At 46.4% G+C, this 23,009-nt stretch overlaps 1 protein-coding gene across 1 annotated transcript in view; it reads left to right on the top strand.

Annotated features, from left to right (window-relative positions):
* The window catches only part of KLHDC4 (kelch domain containing 4), a 115,958-nt gene that overhangs the window by 78,321 nt on the left and 14,628 nt on the right, over positions 1-23,009 (top strand). The window contains exons 6-7 of the mRNA XM_029608032.1: positions 2,171-2,263; positions 12,083-12,242. Of these exons, the coding sequence (XP_029463892.1) occupies positions 2,171-2,263; positions 12,083-12,242 (253 nt within the window). The remainder of the gene's footprint in view (positions 1-2,170; positions 2,264-12,082; positions 12,243-23,009) is intronic.

Below are 23,009 nucleotides of genomic sequence, written 5' to 3' on the forward strand. Positions count from 1 at the left end.
TTTAACCATAAGGATAACTGAATGAAGACCTCCGGCTATGAAGCATACTCTGACCCATCATGATGACCTGGTGTATGAACAGGGTGAAAAGAGAGAGTGCTGGCATGAGTTCCCACTCCTGTACTAGCGATTGAGGGAAAGATTTCTGGGTTTTGCACATTGGCAAGTGACACTCTATCACATGTGGGTATAACATCTAACAGGCTCGCTCAACGCTCAGCGAGCCCCTACCCTGGGGGTACCGATTAGCAACACCAGTGGCCCACAAAAGGCCCCCCCCCCAAGCCCCATTGAAGCAACAAACATATTTTTGTTTAAAACTGTAGAAATTTGCTATAACCAGATATCCGGTGAGCCCATCGTGGGGTGCAAGCAGTGCAATAGGTAGTAATACTGCAAGTGACCAGCAAACATGAAATCAAACCATAGTGCTGACATCAAGAATGGCAGTGCAATAACTGCCCACAAACAGTCAGTTTCCACAGGTTAGAGGAAGTTTATCAACCCTTGTCTGCCAGGTCAAGGCTAACTGAGGTAGCCTGCCTCCGGAGCCGTCCCTTGCCGACCCCAGGTCTCCTCCAACGTGACGTGGCATCGACCGTTGATTTTTTGCTGGGTAACCCTTCAGCAGGGAACGTGAAAGCCAGCCCTGCCTCCTTGAATGCTTGAGCTGCTTCTGGCAATGACTTAATCTTATAAGTGATCCCATTATGCTGAAATAGTAATGCAAAGGGGAATATCCAGCGATACTTGATCTCCGCCTGTCGAAGGACCGCAGTGGCATCCCGAAGTTGGTAACGTTTTTGAAGCGTGATAGGCGCCAAGTCATTGTAGAAGGTAACATGTAGGCCCTGCCAGGTCCAGCCATGATGTAAGTGTGCCAAGGCCATAACTTCCTCCTTTTGCTTGAAATTAAGGAATTTAAGAACAATATCTCGTGGCTGATTGTCTCTCCTTTGCCCTAAAGCGCGATGTGCGCGTTCCAGCACAATGACTGGCTCGGGCTGTGAATCCCCCGCTGGGGCCCTGTGATCATGGAGGAGAGCTTTCCAAATGGCCGCCGCTGTTTGCTCACTGTCCTTATAAGTGTCTGATTCGGGCACTCCACGTATACGGAGATTGGAGCGGTGAGATCTATTTTCGAGATCCTCTAGTTTCTCCTCCATTGCATCAATCTTGGTAGTTGTTTGTTTCGAGGCGTCGGTAAGCGTGTCCAGGTGAGCACTTTGGTTGTCTGCCCGCACGTCTAGATCGTCCACGCAGCGCCCCACCGCATTAAGATCCTCGCGAAGCTCAGCCATGCGCTCGATGAGGTCCGCCTTGTAAGATTTAATGTTGGCGTGGATTTCGCAGAACCAGGAGCGAATTTCAGACCTGGTAGGTATGTCCGGATGCAGGCTGCCCGCTGCGTGATCCCCCACGGCCGCGGAGCCGGATTCCAAATCGGCCGGTTCAGGTAATTCAGTCCGAGGCGTGAGGGGCCTGCTCGTCGTCGTCAGAAGGGAGTTCTTCCGGCGGTGTATTAAATGCAAACTGGTGGAGGTCGGCCGTTCTTTTCCTAGCAGCCATCCTGCCACTATTCTCTGCCTCTCGCTGGATGTTGACCACCAAAAAATACCGGATATCTGCAGAATATCGAGCGAATTACAAGCTTTGGGGAGGGAGCTCAACCTCTATGCGGCCATTAGCTAGCGCTGCTCGATAGCGCCCCCCCGATATAGTTATTCTCATCTTGACTTGGGTACAGGTCATACTGAGGGACTGCAGGTGGCACACTAGGTTAAGTAGCAGTGTCAGTAATGGTTTTCTTCTCTGTCTCTATCTGCTGGCAGGGAGGCAAAACCCATGAATCTGGTGACTGATCTGTAGTAGTCCAAGAACAAAAATTAGATTCCGAGATGTTGGAGGAGTTTCGATTAGACTTCCTACGGTCTCCTTGCTCGGCACGCCATACCGACGTCATTCCGATCCTGTTGGGGTAAGGGTGAAGTAGGATTCCGAGCTGGTTGAGCAGCCCCCTTTAGGCTTGGTCGGCACACCACGAGGTAGGCTGCAGTGGCACCATCTTGTGCGCATTTTTGTGCCTGTTTTGCCCACCATAGTGTGTATTTCTTCTCTGCCAATGCTGCACTATTTATCATTGACCAGCATTTTCTTCTTTGCTTTACAGGGTGCCTGGTGGTCCTTCTGGGAGAAGCGGACACCGCCTAGTTGCCTGCAAGAGACAGTTAATCATTTTTGGCGGATTTCATGAGAGCACAAGGTTGGTGTCAGAGGAAAAAAGCATTACCATATTCTACAAAGATGACTATTTTGGGTTATACAAATTATTTTAGGTATATTCTGGATGACTTCTGAGTATCCATGCTGCATTAACTGGCTCTTGGATCAAGGGTGGAGGTCACATTGCTGATGAACTGTGTAGGCAGGTACTACTGTGGCAGACCACAGCATTGTGAGCTCTTACCTTGTGGGCTCCAAATGAAGGAAGCTGTTTGTTGCCTTTACTTTAGCAGTATGTTCCTTGTGAGCAGTGAAGGTCTCTAGCGCTACTGTGGGATAGCTGTGAACAGCTGAAGTGCACTCAATTACATCATAAGACACATGAGAAGTTGCCATACTGATTCAGGCCAAGGGTCCATCAAGCCCAGCATCCTGTTTCCAGCAGTGGCCAGTCCAGGTCACAAGTACCTGGCAAGTACCCAAACAATTTCCTAGAGTATAGCCAGACACTCAGGACCAATGGGTTTATGCTCCCCTGTCAGCAGATGGAGACGGAGTTAGGTTTCAAAGCTGATACCTTCCTAGATACACCCCTGCAGTAACCTCAGTCCTTCAGTATTTCTCCATCTCCAGCAGATGCAGACATGCTTTCTCTATGGGGGTCGCTGTACCTTTTGGAAGAAGAAATTCTACTTTTTAAATTGGAGAAAAAATTTGTATCACCGCAAGAGAACAGGACTCAAAGGTTCCTCCTCCCCCAGTTGAGAATTCCTGAAGTGATTTCTGAGATCCCTCAGCGTGTTCCTTGGTCCGGTAGCTGGTTCCCGGTGTGGACTTGGCTGTTGTAGCAGCTGAAAGGCAGTGGATGCAGGAAGCTGAGCGCGGCGCTGATGGCCAAAGCCCTCTTCCCCCTGCAGCCGGAGACAGTCTCGTACTCAGCCGATAAGCACTGAGCCCAGGTAAGTAAGAGAAAAAAAAAAGAGAGAGAGAAGAGGATTTCCTCCTGATTCAGAGATGTTGAAGGAGTTTCGGTAAGACTTCCTACATTCTCCTTGCTCTGCGCGCCATACCAAGGACACAAACCAAGGACTCCACAAAACTCTCAACCATTAATCATGCCTTTTGTACATAGCATTTAATTTATTTGTATACCGTTTAACCGTTTATTCTTTCCTATCTCTTCCTTCTTCTCCAAGTTCTGCTACCCTTGTTATTTGTAACTGCTCCTTCGGTCACCACAGTTCGAGTTGATGTATTTAATGCACTCCCATTTCATGTAAACCAGCAAGATATGTTTTCATGATTGCCGGTATATAAAAACCTTAAATAAATAAAATAAAAAATAAAAATAAATACCGACGTGAGCTTCCAATCTGGTTGAGTGCCCCCTCCCCCCCTGGTGGGCTAGGCCCCGTTTAAGCTTGGTCGGCACACCGCGAGGTAGGCTGCAGTGGCGCCATCTTGTGCGCATTTTTGTGCCTGTTTTGCCCACCATAGAGCTTTGGAACACACAGTGCTTGTCAGCTCTGCACACGCGCTGTGCGCATAACTTACTAGGCACAGAATACAAGTAAAGCCGGGTATACGGGCTGTGTGTGTGCTTCGCTGCAGCCCTTGTAGGCGCCCAAAATCTTTACACACAAAATTTTAAGCGCAATCCGTCTGAACACGCAGTTACAGTCGCCAATGGCTCCAGTAGCAAAGAAACATAAGCGCCTTTCTCTCTGTGCAGCTTGTCATATTAGGGCTGCACAGTCTGACCTGGATTCTTGCTTATGTCAGCACTGTGAGGAAGCTCAGGGAGAGTTGGCCTCCCCAGACTTTGCTAAGCCTATCTCCTCCCATTCAGAGGATGGGTCAGCCACAGCCTTTACCGGAATTACCCCGGTTCTGAGTAACCCCGGGAGAGGGTCATCCATGGGAGAGGGAAATTTAGGGGCACCTACCCCAGTGGCCTTCTCTTGGGTGGAATGCTTTCAGGGCCTTCAAGCCTTCATATAGGCACAGTCTGCTACCTCACTTGCCCCTTTCCGGACAGAACTTCAGCCGGTAAGCCCTTCTTCTCCCTGACCTGTCGGCAGACCTTGAGGCATACCTTGACTCACCAAGGGTATCCCTGGCAGGGACCCATTTGGCACAGACAAAGAAGAGGATCCAAATTCCTTGGAAGATGGGGAAATCCCCCCCCCCTGGTTTAGAACAGTATCGGACCATGTTAAGGTTTTTCAATAGGGATGAATTGCCGACCCTGCTTTCCCAGACTCTGAAGATGCTGGGAGTTCCTGGGGTGGATTCTGTGACTGAACCAAAGAAGAATCCCATTCTAATTTCCCTACAGAAAACCTCTTGCTACTTTGCAGTACTGGAAGCCATCCAGGAGTTGGCAGACCTGGAATGGGATGCTTCAGAAGCAAGATTTAAAGGTGGATGAGCATTAGAAGCTCTATACCCACTGGATCTGGCAGTGAGAGAACGTTTGCATTTCCTGAAAGTGGATGCGCTGGTCTGTGCCGTCTGCTAAGCAAATAACTATCCTAGTGGAGGGAGGAGTGGCCTTAAAGGATGCGCACGATGGGTGGATGGAGTTCATCCTTAAACAGGCCTTTGATGCAATAACAATGACCTTTCAGATTGCTTCTTGCTGTACCCTGGTAGCTCATTTGTGCCTGCTCCTCTCTCAGGAGGTGGATGACTCGGGCGAATTCCAGAGCGGTTATGGAACCTGCTGCCGCCTTTTTAGCTGACACGGGCTCTGACCTAGTCCGTACCTTGGCCAGAGGAGTGGCCTCAGTGGTGATGGCCAGAAGTCAGCTATGGCTGCGGAATTGGTAAGCAGACGCAACCTCCAAGGCAAATCTCACAAAGATGCCCTTTAAAGGATCACTCCTCTTTGGAAGCGAATTGGAAAAGCTGGCCAGTAAATGGGGCAAATCTCCAGTACCCCGACTACCAGAAGATAAGAGAAAGCAGTTACAGTGTACCTCGCCCATGAGAGGTTGATCCAGGAACGCCCAACGCTTTCTCCCCTACAGAAACTTGACATTTTAGAGGTCTCGGTCCTTTTGGAGTCGCCTGCCCAAGAGAGGGTCAGGCTCGGGTTTAGGTTCACCCTCAGAACGAGGAGATAGGGGTTGATTGTCCCTCTTCTACCAACGATGGGTTGAGATCACTTTGGACAATTAGGTACTGGAGGTCATACAAGAAGGATATGCGCTGGAATTTCACAGCACTCTTCAGGACATATTCATGATATCTCCTTGCCATTCACAGCAAAAGATGCAAGCAGTGGAGACTATCCTATTAAGGCTCCTCAGGATGAGGGCTATAATCTCAGTACCTGCGCCCTAGGAAAATACGGGGCATTATTCCATCTATTTCATCATACCCAAGATTGAAGGTTCCTTTCATCCCATCCTGGTCTTGAAGAGCTTCAATTGACATCTATGACTGATTAATTTCCGCATGGAAACCCTACACTCCATTTATTTATTTATTTAAAAGTGTTTGTATACCGTCTTTACAAACAGTGTTTAATCAAAACGGTTTACATAACTAAATAAAAAACAAATGTAAATAAAGATGTAAATTTAAAAGAACATAAAGATTATCAAATTATAAAAGCTCAAAATTACAAAAATATATAATAAAAATAAAAATCTAAAACAATGAATAGCTTACATAAAAAATAAATCAATATATAATAATGTTGTGCCCTGTGTGATGGAGAAGTAGTTATGTTATTTAGTGTGTGATATATGGAAAGCAGATTGAAATAAATGTGTTTTTAGGGATTTTTTGAAGTGTTTGGAGTTGGATATGGATCTTAAAGAGTCTGGTAATGCGTTCCATAAGATTGGTCCAATGACAGAGAATGATCTTTTTCTGGTGATGTCAAGACGGCCTGTCGTGGTGATGGGATGTCTAAGAGGTTTTTGTCCAGTGATCTTAGATGTCTGGTGGGTTTGTAAATCCGGAGAATGGAACATAAGGTAATTGAATTAGGAGTGTAGATGAGAGAGTGTATAATGGACAGGATCTTGAATTGTATTCTGTATTTAATTGGTAACCAATGTAATGATTGAAGTATCGGAGTGATGTGATTTTTTATGGAAGAGTTTGTTAAGATACGTCCATGATAGTGGCCATACAATCAGGAGAATTCTTAACTTCCCTGGGCCTATCCAAAGCCTACCCACGTATTCCAATCCGGCAAGAACATAATTTCCTACACTTTGTGGTACTAGGTCGCCATTATCAGTTCCGGACACTGCCCTTTGGCCTAGCCACCGCTCCCGGAACATTTTCCAAGATTATGGTGGATGTAGCAGCAGCATTGACAAAAGAGGGAATCCTGGTGCACCCATACTTGGACGACTAGTTGATCCAGGCAAAGTCCATGGAAGAGAGTTTCTGGGTGACCAACAGGGTGACCTCCTTGTTTCAGGAACTCGGTTGGGTCGTAAACCTGGACAAAAGCAGTCTCAAACCCTCCCAGTCCTTGGAATATCTGGGAGTCCGGTTTGATACCAAGCAGGGCAAGGTCTTCCTCCTGATGTCCCGAGTGCATCTGTTGATGACACGATATGTGCAATGGTGTGGCGCTATCTTCAAGTCCTCTGTTTGATGGTGACAACACTGGAAGTAGTGCCATGGGCGAGGGCGCACATGCTACCACTTCAACGCTCCCTGCTGTCACGTTGGAAACCACTGTCTCAAGACTATTTGATTTGCTTCCATTACCGATGGAAGTATCTCTTGGCTTCAGTGGTGGCTGCAGGAAGCTCATCTGGGCAGGAATGTACCCCTGTCCCTTCGGAACTGGCTGGTCCTCATGACAGATGCGAGCCTCCAAGGCTGGGGAACTCACTGTCAGGAACTGACGGCCCAGGGGCTTTGGACCAAGGAAGAGGCCCTGTGGAACATAAACTGCCTGGAAGCCTGGGCAGTCAGATTGGTGTGTCTATCAAGCGGTCCATGTAACGTAAGACAACACAACAACGGTAGCCCACATCAACCGCCAGGGTGGAACCAAAAGCCAGAAAGTGTCACAGGAGGTAGATCTCCTTAGGGAATGGGTAGAAATACATTTACAGATAATCGCAGCCTCCCAGATCACAGGAAAAGACAATATCAGATCAGTCTTTCTAAGAAGGGAGAGTCTGGATCCAGGAGAGTGGGCATTTGTTGGCCAAAGCCTTTCAGCTGGTAGTAGATCACTGGGGTCTCCTGTCCATCAACATGCTGGCTGCATCTCACAATGCAAAAATTCCCCGATTCTTCAGTCACAGAAGAGATGAGTTGACCCTGGGGATCGACCCTCTTGTTCAAACCTGGCTGGAAGAGGAGCTTCTATACGCCTTCCCTCCATGGCCCCTCCTGGGCAGGGTCATTTTCAAAATCAAGCACCACAGGGGATTAGTCCTACTAGTGGCTCCAGATTGGCCCAGGCGTCCGTGGTATGCGTCCTGGTGGAGACCCTCTTCACAAGGTTCCGATTTGATTCTGTCTTATGGTCTGGCCCTTGAGAGGATTCGCCTGATGAAGTGAGGATATTTGGTGGCAGTTATTGCCACTTTACTCCGTGTGTGGAAGTTCTCTTCGTCCCTAGCATATGTGTGGGTCTGGAGAGTATTTGAAGCCTGGTGCGAGGGTGTTTCTCCTCAGACAGTCAAAGTCCCACTGATTCTGGAATTTTTGCAGGACGGCTTGAATAAAGATTTGACCCTTAACTCCTTGAAGGTCCAAGTAGTGGTGCTCTCCTGTTTCAGGGGTGAGGTAAACGGAACCCGCCTGTTGGCTCATCCAGACATGGCCCATTTTCTGAAAGGGATGGAGCACCTCTGGCCACCCCTATGGTGGCTGGTTCCCTTGTGGAAACTTAATCTGGTATTGGAGCTTTTGGCAAGGCCCTCCTTTCAGCTACTGCACTTTCCTTGCGTTTATTAATCGTGAAAAGGTGCTTGGTGGCTATATGCTCAGCATGTCGCATTTCTGAACTACAGGCATTGTGTTGGGAACCGTTCCTCTGGATGAATCCAGGAGTGTTACAGCTTTGAACAATTCCTTCCTTCTTGCCCAAGGTAGTCTCGGAATTTCATTTGAATCAATCTATCTCGTTGTTATCCCTAGATAAGCACAAGGACGCGGAAGAATACTACCTTTGTCATTTGAATGTCAGTAGGCTTTTGGGGCGGTATCTGGAATTTTCAAAACCAGTCCGAAAGACTGACCACCTTTTTCTCCTTCACAGTGGAAGGAAGCAGGGCGAACCAGCTTCGTGGGCTATCATAGCACGCTGGATTAAGGAGGTGGTCACAGGAGCCTATGTGGAGGCAGGAAATCCATTACCCCCTTCAGGTTACAGCTCATTCTACTAAGGCTCAGGCAGACTTTTGGCAGAAGCTAGACTGCTGTCTCCCATTGACATCTGCCAAGTGGTGACATGGTCCACTTTGCACACCTTCTCCAGGTTCTATCGCTTGGACGTTTAGGCCCAGGAGGATGCAGCCTTTGCAAGGGCGGTGTTAACCAGACCACGGGCAGCCTCCCACCACGGTCAAGAGTAGCTTTTGTACATCCCATTGGTCCTGAGTCCATCTGGTTAGATGCTAGGAAATGGAGAAATTGCTTACCTGATAATTTCGTTTTCCTTAGTGTAAACAGATGGACTCAGCATCCCGCCCATGGCTGCCCAAGAACGGTGCCAAAGATTTGCCCGTGGAGTGGATATCGATTCCAAGAGGTTACGGGTAAGCCGTCATCCAGTCCCTGGGTGAGGGTATCTATAATCTTACTGGAGTTCAGTGTTTGGTTGAGTGCAGTTATGGTTATCCATTCTTAATCAAGTTTTTTTGATAGTATGTCCACAGTGGTTTTTGAAGAGAATACTGAAGGGCTGAGGTCACTGCAGGGGTGATCTAGTGTGACGTCAGCTTTGAAACCTAACTCCATCTCCATTTGCTGGCATGGGGGCATAAACCCATTGGTCCTGTCTATACTAACATTTTGTTTTCACTGTATGTTTTTTGCTTTAATATGTATGTATTTTTGTATATCGCCTAGGCCTTTTTAAGTGTTAGGCGATTAATAAATTTTAATAAATACAAATAAATACAAATACTAAAGAAAATGAAATTTCCTATAGTGTAGCAGATGGACTCAAAACAAGTGGGGGTATAGTGTGCTCGTGCTAGCAGTTGGAGACGGATCTGACGTCAGCACGGGTACATATACCCCCGCAGGAAGAGCAGCAATTCAGTAATTTCCATCTCCAAAGCAGTTTGGAGCTACCTCACGCTCGCTGAGCGTTTTTCCAAATTCTAATCGATCTGGAATGGAATGCGCCGGAGGCCTCATTCAAAGGGGGTCGGGCCTTGGCTGGCATGTACCCCTTAGACCCGGCAACCAAGGAGATGCTGGCGTGCCCCCAGGTAGACGCCATAGTTAGCGCAATTGTGAAGCGCACCACCATTCCGGTGGAAGGGGGGACGGCCCTCAAGGATACACATGACCGGCGCATGGATGCCATTTTGAAACACGCCTTTGAGATGGCAGCCATGTCCCTACGAATTGCGACCTGCTGCACCATGGTGACGCGTTCCTGTTTATCACAGGCTAGGAACAACACCCCGGGAGAAGAGATGGAATCAGCTCTCTCGTTCCTCACTGACGCAGGCCTCCGACCTAGTCCATACGGCAGCCAAGGGAGTGTCATCCTCAGTGGCAGCCAGGAGACAGCTCTGGCTACGTAATTGGTCGGCCAACTCCTCCTCCAAGACACGTCTCACGAGAATGCCCTTTAAGGGATCCCTCCTGTTCGGCAGCGACCTCGAGAAACTGGCCAATAAATGGGGCGCCTCTCCATTACCCCGTCTACCAGAAGACAGGTCAAGGAGGAGCCAGCGCCCTTTTCCTAGACCATCCAGAGGTAGAAACTCTCAGCGCTTCAACCCTTACAGGACTCTCATCTCAGAGCTACAGGCGCTGTCCTGCCGTGATCCGTTTATCCGAATCACTCCAGAGGCTATCCATCTTCGCACGGTTCCTTCCTTCTTACCCAAAGTAGTCTCACACTTCCACCTCAACCAAACCATATCCTTGCCCACCACGGAAGGTTTGAAGAAGTCGGAAGAAGGTCGAATACTACACCATCTCGACATCGGCAGGCTACTGTCCAGATACCTGGAAATGTCAGAAGCAGTACGAAAGACGGACCACCTGTTCGTCCTTCACAGCGGGAAGAGCCAAGGGGAAGCGGCCTCACGGGCAACCATCGCCCGCTGGATCAAAAAAGTTATCAAGGCAGCCTACGTAGAGGCAGGAAAACCACCACCTCTACGGGTCAAGGCTCACTCTACCAGAGCGCAAGCGGCCTCTTGGGCAGAAACTAGGATGCTGTCGCCTGCAGAGATATGTAAAGCGGCAACGTGGTCCTCCCTCCATACCTTCTCCAGATTCTACCGTCTGGACGTCCAGGCCAGGGAGGACACAGCATTTGCGAGGGCAATCCTGAAAGGACCTCGGGCAGCCTCCCGCCCAGTCTGGGAGTAGCTTTTGTACATCCCACTTGTTTTGAGTCCATCTGCTACACGCTAGGAAATGTAGAGATTACTTACCTGATAATCTCGTTTTCCTTAGTGTATGCAGATGGACTCAGCATCCTGCCCGGCTGCCGGCATACATGGGGATTCACCGATTCACGGTAAGCCATGTTTTAGGCCATCCACCCTGTCGGGTGTCGACGCCTTCCGGTTGAGAACACTGGCGGTCTCCAGCTACCATCAATCGGTCAGGGTAATCCTGTTCATTTAATCGATCGGTCAGCTACACATATATCCATACAGCTTTTGCAAGGAAGATTACTGAATTGCTGCACTTCCTGCGGGGGTATATGTACCCGTGCTGACGTCAGATCCGTCTCCAACTGCTAGCACGAGCACACTATATCCCCACTTGTTTTGAGTCCATCTGCATACACTAAGGAAAACGAGATTATCAGGTAAGTAATCTCTACATTATCAGGTAAGTAATTTCTCCAATAGAATCCATGCTACTAATGCCAGTAAGAGCAGTGGTTGTTCCCTAAAGTTTCTTGATTAATAGCAGGAACTTGTCCAAATCTTTTTTTTTAAACCCAGCTACACTAACTGCCTTAACCACATCCTCTGGCAATGAATTCCAGAGCTTAATTGCATGCTGAGTGAGAGAATTTGCTCAGATTTGTTTTAAATGTGTTACTTGCTAACTTCATGAGGTGCTCCCTAGTCCTGTATTATCTGAAAAATAAATAACCAGTTCACATTTATTAGTTCAAGTATTTTAATCATTGAACTGATGTCGCCAGGCCCTGCTGTCTAAAGTACAGGATGTCAGGAACCTTTTGAAAAATCAGATCCAAATATTTTTCTTTTTTTCCTCCTCAACTTTCTTGAGAAAACATTGCACAGGTATGAGGATCCTTAAATGTCGAATGATAAAAATGTATTCTACTTTTTCACCATGCACATTAGTGCATTCTGAAATTAAGGTACAATAGAAGGTGTGAACTAAAGCCATGATCCTCACAGGATAGGGATTTGACAGTTGTGTCCAGAAAGTCTAATGTTTTAGGCTCAGATCCTTTAACTCAGAAGGGGCAGTAGCATAAAGCAAATACGCCATTTTGGAAGGTATTGTCATCATAAGTTAAAATTGTATTTATTATGGACACCCTAAGTTTGCAAATGTTCTGAATAGCTAAATCAACTAAATGTTATGGGTGATTCATGCTGTGTATTTCTTGGAATGAAAAATGTTTTTGATCTTTAAGGTGTTTTCTCCTGTTTCCTTGGTGTGAGTCTTGGTTGTTGCTTTCACTTAGAGATTACATCTATTACAATGATGTGTACACCTTTAACTTGGACACATTTACCTGGGCGAAAGTGTCCCCATTAGGCACTGGCCCGACCCCGCGGTCCGGCTGCAAGATGGTTACCACACAAGATGGCGGTGTGATTGTCTACGGGGGCTATTCTAAGCAGGTAAGAGCAATCTTGGAAGGCACCCTTTATCAGGAAGTGTGCGAATGCAGCAAAGCTGGACCCAATTGAGGCAGTAGATGAGATGGTTTTAAAAATCTTCTAAAGCATCGAGATATCAATTTCTTTCTTTATTTTGATTGTCAACTGAATAATCTCCTTCTGTGTTAGTGCTCTTAGTGTGTTAAGGTCCAGTTTGATAGAAAGGCATACATTGAGGATCCTAATGGTTATTACAGCTGTTCCAGTCTCATAAGAGGGAGAAATCGAGCCCAGAAGTAGCCAAGCTGACATTTTGAGAAGCCGGGTTGGAACAGCTGCTCTGAGAGAGCATTAATTGGCAGCCGGTTGATTTTTGCTTTACCCAGCCCTACTTTAATTGGGACCCTTGATGCTGGGCACTGCGTGCACTGCCTTGACCCTGCCTCCTGTCGCTGTGCCAGGAGGCAGGATGTAAATATTTTATTGTGAGGCTTCAGCAAACGCCTTTAATGTTGATAATGAAAGCAGACAGTAGCAGCAGAGCCTTGGTCTCACATCCATCTGTACAAGGAGCAGAAAGTATTGTTCTTTTCATTAGAATAAAAGAGGAAAGATGAAAAAAAATGCAGCACAAGCCCTGGCCATCGTAACTGCTCTCCAGCCTACAGGGCTGCTTACGTGGCCCTGCCTGGTTTAAACAGCAGCAGCACTGCAAGGGTTTCCTGCATCTGAACGCCGTTTGCCCACTTCTTTCCTTCATTTCCTGTAAACCCTGCTCAGCAGATGTCCCTTCTGCACGAGAAGCCTAAGGCGGCTGGGACCCCTGCCATGCACTGTTCTTGTGGAACAACCCAATTAAATAAAAGTCCTACAGGCAAACACAGTAAGAACTGATATTTGTATTGGGCAAAGAAGCATTTACCCATCTTCTTGAGCTTTCCTTGGGCTGTTCTTCATGCTCCTTTGCATTGTTACCTCAGTCTAAGATGTGCATGACAGCTCCCTAGGAAGCAGTTGAGGAGTTTCACTTCTCGTGCTGGTCCTGGGCCACAGGTTATGAAATTATTTTTCTTTTTTTTGTCAGAATTTGGTAGTGTACAAGATTCTATGAAGGACCAGAAAAGGGTCTGGAAATATGGAACAGCCCCCCCCCCCCCCCCGTGGAGGCAAAATCAGTACCTGAATTCAGGAAAGCCGCCTAGAAGGATTAGTGGGAAGGTGAGGGTAAAGCTGGAGGAACCGGATGGGGGGTGTGCAGCATTGCATTAAAAGAGGAACAAGAGCAATCTGTGCGAGCAGGGTCATCTTGGTCTCTGTCCAAATCCTTTTTTTTTGGCCTAGTGGTTTCTTTCTGCGATTTTGGCTTGCAGCTCAGTTGGGATGGGCCTCTATTGAACTGTGATGCTCTGTGTCTTCAAGCACGATTACCCTGGGGTTTTTCCCTAAGTTTATAAACCTTTGCTGTGGTTCTCTGAAAATAAGAATACTTAAAGCCACTAGCTGAGAGAAAAGCTTTTTTATTTAAAGGCTATAAAATATAAATATTAAATAATAAGGTACCTTACGGAGAGGCAGATTTTACGGATGACAAAGCATAATACAGAATTTACAGTAGTATATAATTACAGTTGTAGATTTCCAACCCCTAAACTAAGTTATATAATTGTCACAATTTCTATAATTGGCTTTCTATTATAAACAAATAATATGAATGGCCATATGGTAAGAACAAAAGAAATTGCCATGCTGGGTCAGACCAAGGGTCCATCAAGCCCAGCATCCTGTTTCCAACAGAAACTAAACCAGGCCACAAGAACCTGGCAAGTACCCAAACACCAAGAAGATCCAATGCTACTGATGCAATTAATAGCAGAGGCCATTCCCTAAGGCAGCTTGATTAATAGCAGGTAATGGACTTCTCCTCCAAGAACGTATCCAAACCTTTTTTGAACCCAGCTACACTAACTGCACTAACCACATCCTCTGGTAACAAATTCCAGAGCTTTACTGTGTGTTGAGTGAAGAAGAATTTTCTCCGATTAGTCTTAAATGTGCTACTTGCTAACTTCATGGAATGCCCCCTAGTCCTTCTGTTATTCGAAAGTGTAAATAACCGAGTCACATCTACTCGTTCAAGACTTCTCATGATCTTAAAGACCTCTATCATATCCCCCCTCAGCCGTCTCTTCTCCAAGCTGAACAGCCCTAACCTCTTCAGCCTTTCCTCATAGGGGAGCTGTTTCATCCCCTTTATCATTTTGGTCGCCTTCTCTGTACCTTCTCCATCACAACTATATCTTTTGAGATGCGGCGACCAGATTGTACAACACTATTCAAGGTGCGGTCTCACCGTGGAGCGATACAGAGGCATTATAACATTTTCCGTTTTATTAACCATTCCCTTCCTAATAATTCCTTACATTCTGTTTGCTTTTTTGACTGCCGCAGCACAATGAGCCGACAAAATCAAAGTATTATCCACTATGATGCCTAGATCTCTTTCCTGGGCAGTGGCTCCTAATATGGAACCTAACATCATGTAACTATTGCATGGGTTATTTTTCCCTATATGCATCACCTTGCACTTATCCACATTAAATTTCATTTGCCATTTGGATGCCCAATTTTCCAGTCTCACAAGGTCCTCCTGCAATTTATCACAATCCGCTTGTGTTTTAAAAAGAAGAGACCATATAACTGAAACTCTGGCCGAACTTCACTGGCTACCCATAGAACAAAGAATAAAATACAAAGCACTATGCACCATACATAAACTAATACATGATGAAAAAGCAGACTGGCTAAACACTGCACTACCAGTACACGTATCACACAGGAACCTTCGTTCAGCAAACAAAGCTTTCTTAACCATTCCCTCAGCAAAGACAGCGAGACTAACACAGGTAAGAGAGAGGGCACTGTCTTTAGCAGGAGCCACTCTCTGGGACACAATGCCTTTGGAGATCAGATTACAGAGAGACCCCAAAACATTCAAGAGAGGTCTAAAGACATGGCTTTTTAAACAAGCCTTTTATAAAGAGACGGGAGAATAGAAAATACACTGGAATAAACAGAAGAGCACCGGCACACAGCACTATTCTCATAAATGTGCATTACAATATTTTAACAAATTGAGTACACAATGAATGTAATAATATAACACAGTAAATGTGATATTTTTTTTGATCTGTAAAAGTACCTTCTAGGTACACCTGGCCAGAACCTACATCACTAAACATTTGTATGTATTTTTATGATTTAATGTAACCAAAACTTAATGGCACCTGTTAGAATGTACTATAGTACGCTTACTCCAGACTTACTTATGTGCCTACATGTAAACCGTTGCGATGGTATAGAAAAGACTTCAAATAAATACAAAATTATTCAGAATAGTTATTTATCATCTGCAAATGTGATTACCTCACTCGTCATATTCCTTTCCAGATCACTGAGACTAACGGTCTGTGAGCACCCTCATCACCTTCACCTAGCCCGGCGACCACAGACTACAGCTCCCTCCCTCCTTCCTGGTACCTATGCAACACAAAGTCTGGCCATCCAGTGTCACTGTTGTGCGGTGGCTGAGAATCCCTCCACTTCTACCAGGGCTTGTGAATGCTGCCTGGTTAAATCACAGCACTTGTCACAGGGTTCATCCACATTCATTTTCTGTGATTATATGGTTGCAGAATCCAAGTGTTCTGGGATCTCCCATGAAAACCTGTGCCTTGTATATGAATAATTCTCCCAAAATAAAATGACAGGAATCAAGGGTCACCTTATAGACTAACCCATTTATTAAAGCATGAGCTTCTGAGGACAGAGTCCACCTCATCAGATGCATGAAGTAATGTAGAAGAGATGGGTAAAATCTTTACAGAACAGAGAGAAGGCATTGAATTAGGCAGGACATGGTGTGGAGAGTGTGTTAATAGCATTATAGCTTATTGATAACTGAGGTAAGGGTGAAAAGGCAGAATGATCTGTTTCAGTTTGGCACTGAAGTGCTCCTTTGAAGTTTCTCTGTAGGAGTATGGCAACCTTAAGGTCAGATAGAGAATGTCTGGGAAGATTGAAATGTTCTCCTACTGGTTTCTGAATGTTGCCATTTCCTATGTCAGATTTATTCCAAGGAGCACTTCAACATGAAACTGTTGAATTGGAGCTCCATAAAAAGAAGATTAACACCATCACCCTAGGTCTGGACAGAGACAACAGTTTCATGACTCACTAGTACTATCTATGTACTTAACTGTCTTTTCACACTTACCTCAGTTGTCAGTAGGCTCTCTCCACACCATGACCTGCCTAATTCAATGCCTCTGTTCTGTATTGATTTTACCCATCTCTTGTACATCACTTCAAGCATCTGATGAAGTGGACTCTGTCTTCAAAAGCTCAAGCTTTAATAAATTGGTTAGTCTATCAGGTGCCAGTCAATTCCTGTCATTTTTGCTACACCAGACTAATATGGATCTCCCTCTGAAGGTTTTTCAAAATAAAATGGTTATTTTTATCATTTCTCCCCACTGATTTTTATTTTGTTTTCTTTAAATTGAGCCAACAAGGATTAGGGATTGGACTCCAGATATACGGGCCGATTCAGTAAAGTCCGCGGGAGAGCGGACAAATGCCCACTCTCCCGGCGCGTGCACAGGCCACTTGCCTGTGCACGCGATACAGTATTTAAATTAGGTGGTGCGGTAGAAACGGGCAAAAGGAGGCGCTAGGGACACTAGTGCGTCCCTAGCGCCTCCTTTTGACCCAGAGCGGTGGCTGTCAGCGGGTTTGACAGCTGACTCTCAATTTTGCCGACGTCTGTTCTCGAGCCCACTGACAGCCACGGGCTCGGAAACCGGACGCTGGCAAAATTGAGCGTCCGGTTTTCGGCCCGACAGCTGCCGGCCCATTTAAAAAAAATTTTTCTTTTGTTTTTAACTTTTTTTACTCTTCGGGACCTCTGACTTAATATCGCCACTGAATAAGGGGTAAGGGAAAACACGCGTCCAAGTGATAGTGTGCTCAGGCACAGTGGGCTAGATTTTAAAAGCCCTGTGCACGTAAATCCTCCCGGATTTACATGCGCAGGGCACTCACGCGCCGGCGCACCTATTTTGCATAGGCTGCCAGCGCGCGCAAAGCCCCGGGATGCGCGTAAGTCCTGGAGCTTCGTAAAAGGGGCGGGAGGGGTGTGTCCGGGGGCGTCAGGGGCGGGTCCGGGGGCGTGGTGACGGTTCGGGGGCGGGCCGGGAGGGCGGTCCCGAGTCCCCCGGCACAGGCCGCAGTGCCGGGGGATGTGAGGCGGCGCGCACAAGTTACGCCTGCTTCAAGCAGGCGTAACTTGCCCAACAAAGGTGGGGGCGGGGATTTAGGTAGGGCCGGGGGGTGGGTTAGGTAGGGGAAGGGAGGGGAAGGTGGGGGGACGAGGAGGGAACGGAGGCAGGCTGTGCGGCTCGGCGTGCGCAGTCTGCCGATTTTGCACAGCCTTGCACGCACCGACCCCAGATTTTATAAAATACGCGTGGCTACGCGCGTATCTTATAAAATCCGGCGTACTTTTGTTCGCGCGTGCGTACTTTTTAAAGATCTGCCTCAAAGTGTTGCTGTCTTGGGCTGAGAGAATTTAGGGGCCGATACAGTAAAGTCCGCAGGAGAGCGGGTAATTCTCTATTCAAATGAGGCCCGGCGGTAAAAACAGGCAAAAGGAGGCGCTAGGGACACTAGTGCGACCCTAGCGCCTCCTTTTGACCCGGAGCGGTGGCTGTCAGCGGGTTTGACAGCCGACTCTCAATTTTGCCGACGTCTGTTCTCGAACCCACTGACAGCCACGGGCTCGGAAACCGGACGCTGGCAAAATTGAGCGTCTGGTTTTCGGCCCGACAGCCGACGGCCCATTTAAAAAAAATTTTTTCTTTTGTTTTTAACTTTTTTTACTCTTCGGGATCTCCGACTTAATATCGCCATGATATTAAGTCGGAGGGTGCACAGAAAAGCAGTTTTTACTGCTTTTCTGTGCATTTTCCCTGTGCTGGCAAAAACTAGCGCCTACCTTTGGGTAGGCGCTAATTTCTGAAAGTAAAATGTGCGGCTTGGCTGCACATTTTACTTACTGTATCGCGCGGGCATACCTAATAGGGCCATCAACATGCATTTGCATGTTGACCGCGCTATTAGGTGCCGCGGGTTGGACGCGCGTTTTCCTCCCCTTACTGAATAAGAGGTAAGGGAAAACGTGCGTCCAAGTGATAGTGTGCACAGGCACAAAGTGCTGCTGTCTTGGGCTGAGAGAATTTAGGTGCCGATACAGTAAAGTCCTCAGGAGAGCGGGCGATTCTCTATTCAAATGAGGCCCGGCAAATACAGGCAAAAGGAGGCGCTAGGGACACTAGCGCATCCCTAGCGCCTCCTTTTGACCAGGAGCGGTGGCTGTCAGCGGGTTTGACAACTGACGCTCAATTTTGCCAGCGTCTGTTCTTGAACCCGCTGACAGCCACGGGCTTGGAAACCGGACGCCGGTTTTCGACCCGACAGCCGCGTGCCAACTTCAAATTTTTATTTTTTTTTTTAACTTTTGGAAACTTTCGGGACCTCCGACTTAATATCGCTATGATATTAAGTCTGAGGGTGCACAGAAAAGCAGTTTTTACTGCTTTTCTGTGCACTTCCCAGGCGCTGACAGAAATTAACGCCAGCCTTTGGGTAGGTGCTAATTTCTGAAAGCAAAATGTGCGGCTTGGCTGCACATTTTTTTTTCTGAATCGCGCGGGAATACCTAATAGGGCCATCAAAATGCATTTGCATGTTGCGGGCGCTATTAGGTTCGGGGGATTGGACGCGCGTTTTCGGCCCCTTACTGAATAAGGGGTAATGCTAGTGCGTCGAAAACGCGCGTCCAATGGTGGGTTAACAGTTTGCTCTGTCGGAGTGCACTGTACTGTATCGGCCCATTAGTGATCCCAGTGTGATGAGAACTGCTGAGTTTTTAGCATATCCCTAAAGAAACTTTGCCTCCTACCATCACTTTGACTGTCCATATGTTTGTATGAGGTGTGCATGTGTGTGGACAGATGGAGACATGGGGGGCAGACATGGAGAAGGCAGGTCCAGGCAGCTGTCATTAAGCTGCCACAGGCTGATCTGGAAGCAAGGCAGGCACCAACTTGTTACACCGGAAGGGGGAACCTGATCTCACCTGCTGCAAATATGGCAAGGATGTAGAGGTGGAGCTGAGGTCCAGGTTCAGTGGCAACAGGGGAAATGAGCCAGCATGCACTTATAAGTCCTACTTTCTGCATAGCAACCTGGAGAAGGTGTGAGGCCTATGAACGCAAACAGACTTATTGTGCTCACTGCCTGCTCTACTACCTAGACTAGGAGATGCACCAGCATCCTTGCTGTGGTTCACCACTGGGATGAAGTCAGGAGATCCAAAACATGTCAGATTGGTGCTGCACAAGGAAGCATGCATTTTCCTAATTTAAAAACATAGAAATGTGACAAAAAGACTGGGGCAGATTTTAAATGCCCTGCGCCCGTAAATCCGGCCGGATTTACTCGCGCAGGGCCCTCGCGCGCCTATTTTGCATAGGCCGCCGGCGCGCGCAAGTCCCGGGGCTTTGTAAAAGGGGCGGGGAGGGGGGCGTGTCGGGAGTGTTCCCAAAATGACGCGGCGTTTCGGGGGCGTGGTCGAGCCTCCGGACCAGCCCCCGGGTCGGGTGATGGCGCACCAGCAGCCCACTGGCGCGCGCAGATTTACGTCTGCTTTTAGCAGGCGTAAATCTGCCAACAAAGGTAAGGGGGGTTTAGATAGGGCCGGGGGGTGGGTTAGGAAGGGGAAGGGAGGGGAAGGTGGGGGGAGGGCGAAGGAAAGTTCTCTCCGAGGCCGCTCCGAAATCGGAGCGGCCTCGGAGAGAACAGGCAGCGCGCGCTGGGCTCGGCGCGCACAGGTTGCACAAATGTGCACCCCCTTGCGCACGCCGACCCTGGATTTTATAAGATACGCGCGGCTATGCGCGTATCTTATAAAATCCAGCATACTTTTGTTCTCGCCTGGTGCGCGAACAAAAGTACGCGATCGCGCAAATTTTTAAAATCTACCCCTGTATGTCCTATTCAGTCTGCCCATCCATCCATCCAATTAATTTAGTTATAATTCGCATCACTTCCATAGAGATCTTTCTTGAATTCAGATACTGGTTTTTGTCTCCACCACTTCCATTGGGAGGCTGCTCCACACATCCACCACCCTTTCTGTAAAGAAATATTTCCTAAAGTTACTCTTGAGTCTAACCCCTTTCAACCTCATCGCATGACCTCTCATTCTATCTTTCCATTGTGCATGGAAACCTTTAAGATATTTGAATATCTATCATATCTCCCCTATCTTGCCTTTCCTCTAGGGTATACATGTTTAAATCTTTATCCCCATGTGCTTTAGAACAAAGACCACTGAATCCATCGTTTTATATCCTTTTGAAGGTGTGGTCTCCAGAAATATTCATAGTATTCCAAATGAGGTCTCACCAGGGACCTGTACAGGGGCAATATCACCTCCCTTTTTCTGCTGACCATTCCTCTCCCTATACAGCCAAGCATTTTTCTGGCTTTTAACATTGCTTTATCCACCTGTTTGGCCACTTTAAGATTATCAGATACAATTACCCCCAGATCCCACTCTTCCTTTGTGCTTAGAAGAATTTCTCCTCCAATTTCACCTTTTCCTTGGAATTTTGCATCCTAAATGCAGTCCTCTGCATTGTTTTTAGCATAATTCTTAGTTGCCAGACCTTAGACCGTTCCTTGAGCTTCGCTAGATCCCCTTCCCCATATTTTCCACTCCTTCCTGGCTGTTCACCCTGTTACAGATTTTGGTATCATCAGCAAAGACAAACCTTTCTCGACAATCCTTTCATATGTTCATAAAAATGTTGAAAAGAACCGGTCCAAGGACCAATCCCTGAGGCACATGACTAGTAACAACGTCCTCCTCAAAGAAAACACCATTTACCACTCCCCTTTGTCACTTTTCACTCAGCCAGTTTCTAACCCAGTCAGTCACTCAAGGATCCAAATCAAAGGCGCACGATTTAATTATAAGTCTTCTGTTCAGAACAATGTCAAAGGCCTTGCTGAAATCCAAGTAACTCTCCCTTGATCCAACTCTCTGCTCACCCAATGAAAGAAATTGATCACATTAATCTGACAAGATTTACATCTGGTAAAACAATGCTACCTCGGATCATGCAATCCATTGGATTCCAAACATTGCACTATTCCATTAGTTTGCTCACCACAGAGGTCAGACTAACTGTCCTGTAGTTCCTCCTTACTGCCACTTTTATGAAAAGGAACCACATCCGCCCTTTTGCAGTCCTTCAGAACTACTCCAGACTGTAAAGAAGCATTGAAAAGGTCACCAGTGGAGCTGCCAGGACATCTCTGTTCCCTTAGTACCCTCAGATATATCCCATCCAGCCCCATCGCCTTATCTACTTTTAGTTAGCTCCTCACAGACACACAGTATTGAAAATTGATTGAGGTTTACCTTACTTCCACTTTTATTTGTGTTTTATGTGGTCCTGCTCCAGGCCCTTCCACAGTGATCACTGAACAGAAATATTTGTTAAGCAATTTTGCTTTTTCCTCTTCAGCCTCTACATATTCCTCCCCTTCACTTTTGAGTCTCACAATGCCACTTTTGGACTTCTTTCTATCGCTATCACTAACATATCTATAAAAAAAAAAAAGGGCTTGTCCCCACATTTTACTGTATTTGCTATTTTTTCTTCTCTTTGAATTTTCGCATTCCTGATTACTTTCCCAGCTTCTCTTAATTTTTCCAGTTATTGTCACCTGTCTTCCTCTTTCTGCGATCTATTGTAGTTTATGAATGCTAACCTTTTCTCCCTTACCTTTTCAACTACTTCTTTAGAAAACCATAACTGTCTTTTTCCTCTTCCCTTTATGTACACTCCTAACAAAAAGCTTAGTTGCCCTTATGATAGGTTTTCAATAAATAGTGAATCAATCAACTCACAAAGCAGGACACATACTAGACTTAATATTCATCAACTCTTATATCAATACCACTCTCAGTCCTACTATTAACCCAATCCCATGGTCTGATCATAAACGAATTACTAGTGATATCAATATCCAACTCTCAACCGGAGTACCCCCAGCCACTAAGACCAGCATGGAATACAGGAAGCCATGTCAACTAGATACCCTAACAGATCATCTCTCAAAAGCCCTGAAAAACATAGATACACAAAACAGTGATAACGCAATCAATTCATGGTTCTCTAACAGAAAAAAGTAGCTGATAATTGCTGCCCACTTATTAAAAAAGATATTTCTATTAAAAAGAAACACCACACCCCATGGTATAACAATGAATTAAGAATACTTAAAACAACACTAAGAAAAGCTGAGAGACACTGGAGAGCATCTCCTTCCACTGAAACATTAACTAACCACAAATCTCTATTACATAACTACAATGGCTCCACCAATAAAGCAAAAAAAGAATTTTATTCCAACAAAATAAATACATTTCAATATAATCCTAGAGTACTGTTTTCATATGTAAAAGACCTGACCAGTCCCATTGAAACTCCCACATCAAATTGTAATACAATTGCACAATATTTTAAGGAAAAAACTTTAAACATACTAAAAAACATATCTCCCCAGAACTCTAACCAAATTGTACTACCAAGTAACCCGAAGGACCATTTAACCTCCTTTGACACAGTTTCATCTCTTGAAATTGAAGGTATAATT

The sequence above is a fragment of the Rhinatrema bivittatum genome, chromosome 7, assembly GCF_901001135.1.
Source record: "Rhinatrema bivittatum chromosome 7, aRhiBiv1.1, whole genome shotgun sequence".
Lineage (NCBI taxonomy): Eukaryota > Metazoa > Chordata > Amphibia > Gymnophiona > Rhinatrematidae > Rhinatrema > Rhinatrema bivittatum.